General features: G+C 37.1%; 1 protein-coding gene across 1 annotated transcript; it reads right to left on the minus strand.

Annotated features, from left to right (window-relative positions):
* Positions 1 to 13347: 13347 nt before the first annotated feature.
* LOC140821455 (uncharacterized) lies at positions 13348 to 13966 on the minus strand. The gene is made up of 2 exons (XM_073181959.1): positions 13642 to 13966; positions 13348 to 13544 (listed from the first exon to the last, which is right to left on the minus strand). Exons 1-2 carry the CDS (start codon positions 13964 to 13966, stop codon positions 13348 to 13350), a joined length of 522 nt encoding a protein of 173 aa, XP_073038060.1.
* Between the last annotated feature and the right edge of the window lie 550 nt (positions 13967 to 14516).

Here is a 14516-nt window from a genome sequence, read left to right on the forward strand (position 1 = left end):
CGGAAGCTGGTGGGCATGTGAGGCCTGGGGCCGAAGAGGGTGGGGGGTGATCGCCGGTGCCATGTGGTGGCACAGACAATGAGCGGCTCCTGGCAGGCTTCTAGGTAGAGGGAACATGAATGAACCGTTCTTACACCGGAAGGAGAGGGATTCTGAGACTTTTCAATGTAATGGACTGTACAGTTGAAGAGGGCTTAAAAAGATTTGATTGGTACTACTCATATCACGAAGGTGCATCTTATTTTCTGTAGCTCATCACATAAGAACTCTAAAGTGAAGCGTGCTTGACTTGGGGCAATTTTGGGATGGGTGACCTCCTGGGAAGTTTCCCAGGGTGCGTGTGAGTGAGGTCATAAGGACGCTAGAAAGACTCGTCTTGATACAGTGAGGACAGTCGTCGAATCTGGGACGTTAACGGACAATGAGCGGCTCCTGGCAGGCTTCTAGGTGGAGAGAACATGAATGAACCGTTCTTACACCGGAAGGAGAAGGATTCCGAGACTGTTCAATGTAATGGACTGTACAGTTGAAGAGGGCTTAAAAGATTTGATTGGTACTACTCATATCACGAAGGTGCATCTTCTTTTCGGTAGCTCATCACATAAGAAGTTCAAAGTTAAGCGTGCTTGACTTGGGGCAATTTTGGGATGGGTGACCTCCTGGGAAGTTTCCCAGGGTGCGTGTGAGTGAGGACATAAGCACGCTGGAAAGACCCGTCTTGATACAGTGAGGACAGTCGTCAAATCTGGGGCATTACAAGTGGTATCAGAGCCAACCTCTCCGAGTACGGTGTGGTTCGGGGACGAACCAAGCGGAAGCTGGTGGGCATGTGAGGCCCGGGGCCGAAGAGGGCGGGGGTGATCGCCGGTGCCATGAGGTGGCACGGACAATGAGCGGCTCCTGGCAGGCTTCTAGGTGGAGGGAACATGAATGAACCGTTCTTACACCGGAAGGAGAGGGATTCCGAGACTGTTCAATGTAATGGGCTGTACAGTTGAAGAGAGCTTAAAAGATTTGATTGGTACTACTCATATCACGAAGGTGCATCTTCTTTTCGGTAGCTCATCACATAAGAACTCCAAAGTTAAGGGTGCTTGACTTGGGGCAATTTTGGGATGGGTGACCTCCTGAGAAGTTTCCTAGGGTGCGTGTGAGTGAGGACATAAGCACGCTGGAAAGACCCGTCTTGATACAGTGAGGACAGTCGTTAAATCTGGGGCGTTACACAAATCTGAAGCATTTGAAAGGTTCAAAGAATTCAGATCTGAAGTAGGAAAACATCTAGAAAGGAGTATTTAGACATTTCGATCTGATTGAGATGGAAAATACTTGAGTGCTTAATTTTTGGGTTATCTAAAAGTGAATGAGATTCTCTCATAGTGAACTCCACCAGCAACACCACAATTTAATGGTGTTTCTGAACGTCGTAATCGAACACTAATGGACATGGTTCGATCCATGATGAGATTCACTGAATGGCCTATATCGTTTTGGGGCTTTGAGCTTGAAACTGCGGCAATATTGTTGAATAATGTTCATACTAAAGCAGTGGATAAAACGCCAGATGAGATATGGATGGGAAAAACTGTCAAATATTATTACATGAGAATATGGGGATGTCTTGCTTACATGAAGCAAACAGTGAGAGACAAATTGGATAGTAGATCCACTTTGTAGGATACTCAAAGAATTCTGTTAGATATTATTTCAATCATCCCAATGAAGAAAAAGTGTTTTTTTCAAGAAATGCCACCTTTTTGGAAAGGGAATTTCTATTAGATAGAAAAGGCAAGATGATAGAACTTGAAGAAATTCAAGATACTCCCTCAACTATAGAAGTTGCACCCGTTTCCCAAGAACCAGTAGTTGAAGTACAAGCTTCTAGAAGGTCTGATAGGGTTATTAGACCACCTGCAAGATATACGCTTCTTCATGAACAAGGCCATGATGAGTCTTCTGTTGGATGTGATCCAATTAATTTCAAAGAAGCAATATCTGATACTGATTCAACCAAATGGCTTGAAGCCATGTAGTCAGAATGGACTCTATGTATTCAAATCAAGTCTGGACATTAGTGGATCCACCTGAGGGAATTGTTCCCATAGGATGCAAATGGATCTATAAAAGAAAGCTTGGGCGGATGGGAAGGTAGTGACCTTCAAAGCAAGACTGGTTGCAAAAGGTTATACTCAAAGGCAAGGAATTAACTATGAGGAAACTTTTTCACCAGTTGCTATGTTTAAGTTAATTAGAATACTATTAGCCATAGCAGCATGGTACGACTATGAGATATGGAAAATGGATGTAAAGACTGCATTCCTCAATGGAGACATCAAAGAAGAAATTTATATGTCTCAACCTGAGGGATACACATCAGTAGGAAGTGAGCATAAGGTATGCAAACTTCAGATATCAATATATGGTCTCAAGCAGGCATCAAGGAGTTGGAACCTCAGATTTGACAGCACTATCAAAGAGTTTGGTTTTGCTAAGAATCCTGAGGAACCATGTGTGTACAAGAAAGTTAGTTGGAGTGCAGTGACATTCCTAGTACTTTATGTTGATGATATCCTGCTAATTGGGAATGATGTAGGATTAGTGCAATCAACTAAAGTATGGTTAGCCAGTAAATTCTCCATGAAAGACATGGTGAATCATCCTACGCATTTGAAATATAAATCTATAGAGATAGATCAAAGAGGATGCTCGGACTCACCCAAGCCACCTATATCGTTACCATTATAAAACAATTTTCTATGGAAGAGTCCAAGAGAGGATACTTACCAATGTATCATGGTATTACTCTATCTAAAGCTATGTGTCCCAAAACTGATGAAGAGATAGAGATGATGACACACATTCCATATGCGTCAGCTATTGGTAGTATCATGTATGGTATGATATCGACACGTCCTGATTTTGCTTATGCTTTGAGTGTTACAAGCAGATATCAGGTGAACCCTGGCCCAATGCATTGGAAGGCCGTGAAAGACATTCTTAAGTACTTAAAAAGGACTAAGAACTTGTTCATGATCTATGGGGGTGGAGAATTAAAATTGGAAGGCTACACTGATTGTAGCTTCCAATGTGATGTAGATGATTCGAAATCGACCTCTGGTTTTTGTATTCATGCTTAATGGTGCGGCTGTCTCTTGGAAGAGTTCCAAGCAAGACACCGTTGCGGATTCCACAAATGAAGCTGATTACATTGCTGCATCAGCTACAACCAAAGAGGTAGTTTGGATGAGGAATTTTTTACAAGTTTTGGGCGTTATTCCTAATGAAGTTCATCTAGTCCCGTCGTACTGCAACAACACTGGTGCCGATGCGCAAGCAAAGGAACCAATGTCATCAGCGATCCAAACATGTACTGAGGAAGTTCCACATACTTCCTCATCATACGGGAGATTGAGGGAAGAGGAGACATATCAGTCGAAAGAGTCCCCTCTGCAGATAATGTTGCTAATCCACTTACATAGCCCTTGCGAGGGCCATTGTTTCAGAAGCATTGCGAAGCAATGGGATTAAAGTTAAGGGTAGTTGGCTCTAGGGCAAGTGGGAGATTGTTAGAGTAGATGCCCTGCAAGCCAACTGTTGGCTAGGGAATTTATTGACTCAAGTGAAATAAACATTCTTTATTTTAATATAATTTAACTTTTTAATGGATTCGTTATACTTTATCTGTATACACATGCAATCAGCATAGATAAAGTCCTTGATTATGCTTTAATACAAATGAATCGTAATTCGATGTTGAAACTCATTTGTAAACACTGCATATTCTAAATTCGTTCCTAGTCGATTCAGCCGCCTAAATCATGGATAAAGGTCGCTTGAGCTCGAGACTAGCATATGTGATGTCGTGTACTGCATTTCTTTGTAAGGGCATGGAGATGTCCAAACATGCAGATGGGTAGTCATATGATAATTATACTGAACAACCCTCCCTCGGACTTTCCAAGTGGTTATCATTCATCGAGAGGATAAGTCCGTGGTTATGATTGTACACCATTAGTCTTTACGACCTGGGATAACACCGAGGCTCTATATTCTAGAGCTGTGCTTTGACTCATTTACTGGCTCCAGGAGAGTCATCAGGTGGCGAGGTTGGGTACAGTTGCGACACATATAGGAGCCAGTGCATTGTAGTCGGGGATTCACAGGTCACCTACAGGTGCAGATATCCTGTGTGATCTGATGAAATAATAGTGCATGAAATCTCTAGCCAGAGTATGAGATGTACGTTAGTACGTTAGAGAAGGAGTTCTCAAATAGTACACGCGATGCCACTATTTATAGTTATCGCATAGTTATCGAATTAATATGCAACCCTCGATGAACCAATGGTTGCAAATTCGATCTGGATATATGAGATGAAGGGACCGTACTGTACATTAATCATAATAGGCTGGTTCTTGCAGGCACTATCAGTGATACCTAGGAGATCATGGGGCGATGCTACTAGACGCTCTTACCATGATCCGATGGGTGCAATCAGAAATGAGTCCTGACATTCTTGATCAAGGCATTGATGAAAAAAATGGGGCTAACTAGGGTAAGCCCGAATAAAAGATTATGTCCTGAATCACAAAAAGTTGTAAACCTACGGCTAGCTGTATCCCGGAACCATTGAGGGTCACACAAGCAGTGGATCGTTTGTTCCCGTTGAGAGAATAACTTCAAAAAGTTGAATTTATATTATGATATAGTAAATTCAAGGAGTAGAATTTATGATAATTAAATTTTGAGAAAATAAATTCAAGGAGTTGAATTTATGAGATAGTAAATTCAAGAAGTTGAATTTATGAAATTTGGAGATAATAAATTCAAGGATTTGAATTTATAAAATTTTAGAATTCAATTTATTAAATTCAAAAGTTGAGTTTATTAAATATTAAATTTTGGAGGTAATAAATTCAAAGAGTTGAACTTATAATTTAAATATTAAATTTATAATGGATTTAATTTATTAAGCTCAAAAGTTGAGTTTATTAAATATTAAATTAATTATATTGAGAATATGTTTAATGAGCTTGAGTAGTACAAGTCCAACATATTAAATAATTAAATTTATTAATGGACTTTGGTTAATTAATTAAACTAGTTGGACTAGCCCAATTAATTAATCAAGCCTATTAATGTTAATTCTGGTATTTAGGTCAAGGCTATTATTTTTAAGGAAAGAAAAAGGAAAAATGACCTAGCCTCCACATTCTCCCGATGGTGATTCACGAAGATTGCATCCAAAATTCTCCAAAATTTTGTTTGACCATTTTTCAAGGAAAAAAGATTTGAGTTCTCTCTCAAATTTTTGATCTCAACGTAAAACTTCTTTCAAATATTCTTGTGCTATTTGAAAGAAGAACAAATCTTCTGGTCGTGGACTTGATAGAAGGAGACTCGAAGAAAGTTCGTAGAGGATTTACAACAAGAGCTACGTCCGCTTATACCGGCGTAGTTGGAGCCAAGTGAAAATTGTTCATCAAAAGTAAAAGTTTTAAATATCCTATTTATGTTTAATTAAAATCATACGAGTGCCCAAAACATATATATTTTGATTGTCAAAATAAAATAAAAATTTTAAAACTTCCGCTGCGTTTGGGCACGAGAAACCGAGATCCAAAATTAACAACATAATAATCCTGTTATTGGATGAAAAATCATGAGTTAAAAACATGGGTATTCATAGTTGCGAAAATATTATGATGTGTGGCTTGTCTTTCATGAAATTTCAAACATAAATATATAATACGGTGTGATGATGAGTAAAGGAAGAATATGGCGTGCCTTTGCATTTTGAATGCACGATTATTCGTTGATGATTGGCGAAGAACGGAGCAATACCTTTGGCTTGAACTCTCCTTGTGAAATCTCGATTTTTTCTTCACAAACTAATGGTGTGTACCGTGTGATAGAAGGGTTTAGAGGTGCCAATATTCTGAAAAGTGGCGTCGGAGAATTGTGAAGCTTTGGGTGATTTACATATATTATATATTAATTAAATTTCTAAGTAAGGCTTAGGCCTATTAAGCCAACAAATTAAGCCCATTATTCTTAATTAAGATTTAATTAAAATATTAAAATAGTTTTAGTAGAAATAAGTTTGTGAATTTAATAGCCGAGTTGCCAAAAAGTTCGTATTTTTGTTGAAAGACCAATACCGATAAAATTTACGTCAGAGCGTATAAAATCATCTCAAAACCCCCTTATTTTCAAAAATAAGAAAAACCCACAATTATATTTTAAATAATTAAAAACAAGTATTTAATAAAAACATTTTCTATTTTTCAGCCATCGGTCTCCGTTCCTCGATCGCAACTTGAATAACCTTTAAAAATACATTTTAATGCAACCATGAAGAAAAATATATTTTAAACATGTCAAAATGTACCACATACTTAATTTATGCAATTAAAACATATAATTAAAATACAAAGAAATTTAATAATTTGTGCATGTGGTTCGCATGGACCTTTAAATTTTCGGGGGGTTACAATCTTCCCCCCTTAAATTGAATTTTGTCCTCGAAATTCGCTTATCCTTAATAACCCAAAATTTAGACTTTGTTATAGCATCCCAAAAATCCACGCTTCCGTTGCGCTACTTTGATAAAACTTAAATTCTAAATGTCCTTACGTTTCTTGATCCCAATTAAAATTTTCCTTCTAAATCCTTATTTGCAACTCGCAACTTAAAAAGGCCTATAATGACTTAGTGATGTTACTATTATAATCTCGAATTTCAACTTTTCTTAAAATTCCCAATATAAAAATACGGCTGACCATACTTATCGTGTATTACTTTCTTTATTTATTCCCAAAATATTCATCAACTTATCAAATTTCAATCTTAAAATCCCAAACGTATCCGCTAACGCTTATATTTTTAAGCCTAAGATCGATTCATCCTACAATACCTTCATTAACATTTCTCATAACTTTATAACCCAAGATATCCCAAGGTTCTAAATATTTTTAAAAGTATAAATCATCGAAAATTCTTATCATTTAACCCATTCAAATCTCTCTTATTGCCAAATTAGTCCCCAAATTCCTTAAAAATTTCAAAATTGTTTCTTAATTTCCTCAAAAATTATCCAATTGTTCCTTGATTTTGAAAATCCTACTATTAACCCATAAGTTTTTGGCCTTCTTAATTCCCTCCTACATGTTTCCCATAATGAAATTTCAAAAATTTTAAACATATTCACCCGAAAATCAATTACTCATATCCAATCTTACCTTTCATCAAACTTAAAATCCCAATTTACACATTTTCTTACTTCCAAAGTCGTTGCAACTCCTCGAATCAATATTACTTATGAGTAATTCTCAAAAAATTAATTAAACTAGTAACCACGAATCATAAATATTTTCTTAGAAAATATACGTGTCCCAAAGCATTCATAATCTTCATGATCAAATTATGGCCCAAAAAATAGAATGTCAATACTAAAACCCAAAAATCAATATTGTACAATTCTACCACGAAGCCAACATGCGTTGAAATCAAATAATTTCTTATTTCATATCATATTACGTATAAAAATTATAAAGCATATAAATCATATATTATCATAAAACTATTAAACATTGAACGTGAACATATAACTCATATAATTATGCAAGTAATATCATATTAAATCATATAAATCATTTAAACTTACAAGTTGAGACTTGACGACTGAACTTCCCGGCACTGATGGTTGCACAACCCTTTACAGGAACCTGGCTTTGATACCAACTGAAACGTCTGCTTAATCGTTTTCTTAAAACGTGCTAGATTTTTTTTTAAAACTCGGCCGAACACTCAAAGTACTTATAAAATATTTGCGTCATTTTAAAACCATAAATCAACCAAATAGTATATGAAAATCCAAAGGAAATAGCCCATACTATAACATCATAAAAACCACTCATAAAGAATTAAAATTCATAAAAATATTCTTAACATTACTTAAAATCATAAATCATAACTAGTGCGGAAAACTAGCGTCGGTCCTCGGGTTATGTTCACCTTCAGTCTAGCAAAGTCATCAATCAAAACCTTCATTATCATATTCATAATCAGTATCACCTGCATCAGTCACACCAGTGAGTCTAAAGACTCAACACATCATATTCTTGATAACGAGTACTACATATACAAATCACATACAACAGTGAAAAATACTTGTAATTAAAATATCGTTTTCATGAAGATGCATACACTTTAAACAAATCCATTTTCATGATGCATAAACTTAAAATAAAAACATTTATATAATGATGCATCCTCTTACAACATAAACATTTTCATATCAACATAAACATATTAATATTTCATATCCATATCTGTATGCATATTCTTATTCATATTCATGTTCATGTTCGTGTTTGTTGAATTCAGATCGTGATCGTGACTCGTATTCTTAAACGTGTTGGGCGATGGATCCATCTACATGTAACCACAATACTAGGCGACGGGACACCAACAATACTCTCACCGGTAAACTGGGCCTTGGCCTTATGTATTAACATATCATCGTATTCGTATTCGTATTTGTATTCGTATCAACGGAAACACGATCGTCGGTCTCCCACTGGGACCATGACCCTCACAGTATTTCCAACATATTTAGTCACAATCCCTTCACGTCCTTCAACATTTCGTATTTCCATCACTTAATAAAAACATGCATAATAATATCGTTTTTCTTTTAAACCAATCATGCAACATATCTTTTAAATGTTCAATAATTAAACCACAAAAATCCATGAACATTTAAAAATCATAATTTAACATATAAAAATTCATAACATTTAAAATAATCATTTTAACGTATGAAAATTCCATAAACATTTATAAACAAACGTTTTAACATATTATTAAATCCCAAAAATCTGTAAACATAAAAATTTTAACATATTAAATCCATAAACAATAAAAAATAAATTTTAGAAATATTAAATCATTAAAACATCCATAAACATTTTCAATAATCATATTTGCATGTAAACAACATTCAAGACACTGCCATGACGTTTACTAATTTCTAGGTGTAAAATGATCGTTTTACCCCTAGAGGTAAAATTTCACGTTTTTGAATTTTTTCTTAATTTCTTGACTCTAACATGTCCCAAATAATTATCTAAGCCTATGTGAATTTTCTCATATTTTTATTTAGCTTAAATCGAGGGCTTTTAAATTAATATTTAAATGTGACGTATTAATGCGTTTTAATCACGAAATGAACCAAACTTTAATATAAAATCCCCAAAAACTTAGACTTCTAATAATTATTTAAGTTTAAATGTAATTTTTCATAATTTTATAAACGATAAAACTAGGTGTTTCAATTAACTCGTTAATTAGCGTTTCGTACGACGATTAAATCTCGAATAAATCCAAAACTCGTTATTTTGATCCCAAATTTTAAACATAACATTTTTAAGATTTATTCTACACTTCCAAGTCATGAGCCACACCCGTGGACCCATGGCTCAATTTTTCCTTCTTTAATTTTTGTTTTTGACACTTAATCAAACCACCCGAGCCAACTCCTAATTTATTCGAGCCACGCCCGAGACACCTTGAGCCAAAACCTAACCAACTCATCTATGAACCCTACTGACCAGCCCCAAGCCCAAGAACCAGAATCTGGCCCATGTTAAAGCTCCTGAGTTCAAAACATGGGTATGCATAGTTGCGAAAATATTATGATGTGTGGCTTTTTTTTATGCAATTTCAAACATAAATATATAATATAGTGTGATGATGAGTAAATGAAGAATATGACGTGCCTTTGCATTTTAAACGCACGATTATTCGTTGATGATTTGCGAAGAACGGAGCAAGACCTTAGGCTTGAACTCCCCTTGTGAATTCTCGATTTTTTCTTCACAAACTAATGGTGTGTGCCGTGTGATTGAAGGGTTTTGAGGTGTCAATATTCTGAAAAGTGGCGTAGGAGAATTGTGAAGTTTTGGGTGATTTACATATATTATATACTAATTAAATCCCTAAATAAGGCTTAGGCCTATTAAGCCAACAAATTAAGCCCATTAGTCTTAATAAGAATTTAAATAAAATAGTTTTAGTAAAAATAAGTTTGTGAATTTAATAGCCGAGTTGCCAAAAAGTTTGTATTTTTGTTGGAAAACCAACACCGATAAAATTTACGTCCTGGCATATAAAATCACCTCAAAACCCCCTTATTTTCAAAAATAAGAAAGACTCACAATCATATTTTAAATAATAAAAACAATTATTTAATAAAAACATTTTCTATTTTTCAGCCATCGGTCTCCGTTCCTCGATCGCAACTCGAATAACCTTTAAAAATATATTTTAATGCAACCATGAAGAAAAATATATTTTAGACATGTCAAAATGTACCGCATAATTAATTTATGCAATTAAAACATATAACTAAAATACAAAGGAATTTAATAATTTGTGCATGTGGTTCGCGTGGACATTTAAATATTCTGGGCGTTATAATATTTGAGGCCCGTGGCGAAGAGTGTGGGGGGTGATCGCTAGTGTCATGAGATTGCACGGACAATGAGCGGCTCTTGGCAGGCTTCTAGGCGGAGGGAACATGGATGAACCAATCTTACACCGGAAGGAGTGGGATTCCGAAACTGTTCAGGTATGGGACTGTGCAGTTGAAGAGGGCTTAAAAAGATTTGATAGGTACTACGAATATCCAGAAGGTGCATCTTCTTTTCGGTAGCTCGTCACATAAGAAATCCAAAGTTAAGTGTGCTTGACTTGGGGCAATTTTGTGATGGGTGACCCCCTGGAAAGTTTCCTAGGGTGCATGTGAGTGAGGACATAAACACGCTGTAAAGACTCGTCTTGGTACAGTGAGGATAGTCGTCGAATTTGGGACGTTACAGTTGGTATCAGACCCGACCTCTCCGAGTACGGTGTGGTTCGGGGACGAACCAAGCGGAAGCTGGTGGGCATGTGAGGCCCGGGACCGAAGAGGGCGGGGGTTGATCGCCGGTGCCATGAAGTTGCACAGACAATGAGCGGCTCCTGGCAGGCTTCTAGGCAGAAGGAATAATGATGAACCGATTTTGCACCGGAAGGAGAGGGATTACGAAACTGTTCAGGTATGAGACTGTGCAGTTGAAGAGGGCTTAAAAAGATTTGATAGGTAATACTCATATCAAGAAGGTGCATCTACTTTTCGGTAGCTCATCACGTAAGAACTCCAGAGTTAAGCGTGCTTGACTTGGGGCAATTTTGGGATGGGTGACCTCCTGAGAAATTTCTTAGGGTACGTGTAAAAGAGGACATAAGCACGCTGGAAAGACTCGTCTTGGTATAGTGAGGATAGTCGTCGAATCTGGGGCGGGCGTTACACATACCCTCTTTCTTAGGCACTACTCGCATAGGTGAAACCCAAGAACTATCAGATATAACATAAATAACACCAGCATTTAACAATTTTAATACCTCAACTCTCACCACTTCTTTCATTGCTGGATTAAGCCTCCTCTGATGATCAACATAGGGGGAATATGATTCGTGCATCAAGATTTTTATGCATACAAACAGTAGGGCTAATCCCCTTTATATTAGAAATTTCCCATCCCAAAGCAGATTTAAACTCTCGCAACACTCTCAACAACCTATCTTTCTCATCAATAGTAAGAGCAGAAGATATAATTACCGGATATGACGAACTCTCGTCTAAGAATGCGTAGCACAAGTGACTTGGTAATTCTTTTGGCACCTCTTTACTCACCTCTTCAAGTAACTCTTCGTGCTGGGCATCAACCTTTTCTTTAAGCAGCATACTGAGAGCAAGTAACTCCTCTCGCACATCCCAGTCCTCTTCATCCACGGTAGAAGCTGACTCCAATAAGCATCTCTCTAAGGAGTCTTTCTTCAACTTACCTGCACCCACTTGAGATACACATGAATAAATGATATCAATGCTATTACATGTACTTACCTCAGTTGGTCCTCTCATGGTGTTGTAGATGTTGAATACAACTTCATCTCCACCTACTCTCAGTGTGAGCTCGCTCTTGTGCACATCAATCAAGGCTTTTCTGGTGGCCAAGAATGGCCTTCCAAAGAGAAGTGGCATCTTCTGGTCTTCCACCTTATCTAAAATGACAAAATCAACAGGAAATATGAAATTTTCTACCTTTATTAGCACATCCTCTACTATCCCTCGTGGATATGTAAGTAATCTGTCCGCCAGCTGCAAAGTAATAGTGCTAGGCTTCACCTCGCCAAGCTCCAAGGTTTTATAAATAGAAAAAGACATTGAACTAATACTGGCACCTAAATCACATAAAGCCCTATTTACTCTAGAACCACCAATAACGCAAGGAATAGTAAAACTCCCTAGATCTTTAAGTTTTTTGGTAGTTTCCTTTGGAGTATAACATTGAACTTTCGTTTAGCTTCACGGTCTCAAACTCTTGAAGTTTCCTCTTCTTGGACATCACATCCTTGATGAACTTAGCGTAATTGGGCATTTTCTCCAATGCATCGGAAAATGGGATGTTAATGTGTATTTTCTTGAATATCTAGGAACTTTGCAAATTGATCATCTAACCCTTTCTTCTTGAACCTCTGTGGATATGGAAGATTCACCTTTGGTAAAGGCTGCTGTTCAAGTGCTTTCTTGGGTTCCTCTACTTTTTCTTTCCCAAAACTTGCACCCTTTTCATCATCTTCCTCAACAAGAGTCTCTACATTCTCTTCAGTAGGTTCTGGGATTCCAATTTCCTTGCCACTCCTCAATGTGACAGCTTTGCATTGCTCCCTAGGATTTACCTCCGTATTGCTTGGGAACTGTCCTCTATTCCGATCTTTCAGAGCATTGGCTAGTTTCCCAATATGTGTTTCCAAGGACTTCATCGTGGCACCCATGTTCCCCATGTGTTTCTCCATGCTATCAAGACGAGACTTAGATCTCGCCATTCTTTTCCCAGACTCAGCCGCAAACGTCCCAACTAGATCTTCAAAATACGGTTTTCCTTCCCCCTTCTGTGTATTGAATCCCGGTGGAGGATTCAACACGTTCTTGTTATTCACATAAGAGAATTTCTCGTGATTCCTCAAACCTGGATGATAATTATTAAGGGAGGGTTACCTCGATATCCTCCATAGCCACGATTGTTGTTGATGTACTGAGCTTACTCCACCATAGGCTCTTCTTCGGCAATCATCAGTGCTACATCAGACGTAGATTGGTCTACCTTGTTCATCGCTGCAATCTGTATGGTCAATGCCGAAACCTGTGCAGTAAGTTTGTGATCGGTCTACGGCATACAATTCAGCAGGTTTCCTTGATCCAAATCTCTCACTTGGCCACTGGTAACTGTTAATGGCCATCTATTCAAGTAATTCATAAGCCTCATCAGGTGTTCTGGAGAAAATAGTAGCTCCGGTGGCTGCATCCACATTCCCTCTAGTTGGCCCATCTAAACCATTGTAAAATAACTCAATCTGCATATCCATGATTCGGACACTTCCTGAGTAATTCTTTGTATCGCTCCCAAGTCTCATATAACACCTCGAGTTCCCTCTGCCTGAAATTGGTGATCTATATTTTCAGCTGAGCAGATTTGGCAGGAGGAAAATACTTTGACAGAAACTTCGTAACCAAATCTGCCCATGTAGTAATACTTCCCAGAGGTAGAGATTGGAGCCAACTTCTTGCTTGATCCATGAGAGAAAACGGAAATAGGCGGAATCGAATAATATCGTCAGAAACACCTTTAATTTTTATCGTGTCCATGATCTCCAGAAAAGTTCTGAGGTGAAGATGGGGATCCGCAGTAGCTGCTCCTCTAAACTTGTTCTGTTGAACCATGTTGATGAGTGCGGGCTTTAGCTCGAAGTTATTAGCAGCAATGGTTCCAGAATAATGAGCGTTGATGACTGGGCGAAAATGTTCTCGGATTGGCACCTCTCTCGGGAGTTCATTCTGATTATCTCTGTTCTCAGCCATTGCTTTAATTTCCTCTCTTCTTTCTTTCCTTAATCTCCTGACATTTCTTTCGACTTCTGGATAAAAAATCAGCAAGTCGGGATTTTGATATTTTCGCATGCACTGCAAAACAGAAAAGATTATAAATTAAAAAAAAAAAAAATAAAGTCTAAATTAAAGTCAAGACTACTTATTAACGATATTAATATAAAATTAAATAATTTTCTCCCCGGCAACAGCGCCAAAAACTTGTTGCATATTTTCACTAATGCAAGTGTACGGTGTCAAGTTTTAGTACTGGTATGAGTACATATATCGATCCCACGAGGGGTATTATTTAAAATTTAATATTAAGTACCATAATTGACATAGTTCAACTTTATTGAGAAAAATTAAATAGATAGTTGATAATCAATTCAAAGAAAATAACGAATCAGGTAAATCTTATACACATAGTGGAAACTCAGTGAATAAATTAACATAGAGATATGATTTCGTCTGGTCTCCCCTATGCTAAATTAAAATTTACTAACATGTTATTAAATTGCGTGATGTTTACTAACCAAGAACT

This window comes from Primulina eburnea, unplaced genomic scaffold (assembly GCF_022965805.1).
Source record: "Primulina eburnea isolate SZY01 unplaced genomic scaffold, ASM2296580v1 ctg567_ERROPOS1600000+, whole genome shotgun sequence".
Classification (NCBI taxonomy): domain Eukaryota; kingdom Viridiplantae; phylum Streptophyta; class Magnoliopsida; order Lamiales; family Gesneriaceae; genus Primulina; species Primulina eburnea.

Bases quoted from the DNA above. Each gene is read 5' to 3' on its own strand.
- LOC140821455 (XM_073181959.1), bottom strand. From the start codon at position 13,966: ATGGCTGAGAACAGAGATAATCAGAATGAACTCCCGAGAGAGGTGCCA. The intron at 13,545-13,641 runs GTATTACTACAT...CACCAATTTCAG, and splicing joins CCAATCTCTACCTCTGGGAA to GCAGAGGGAACTCGAGGTGT.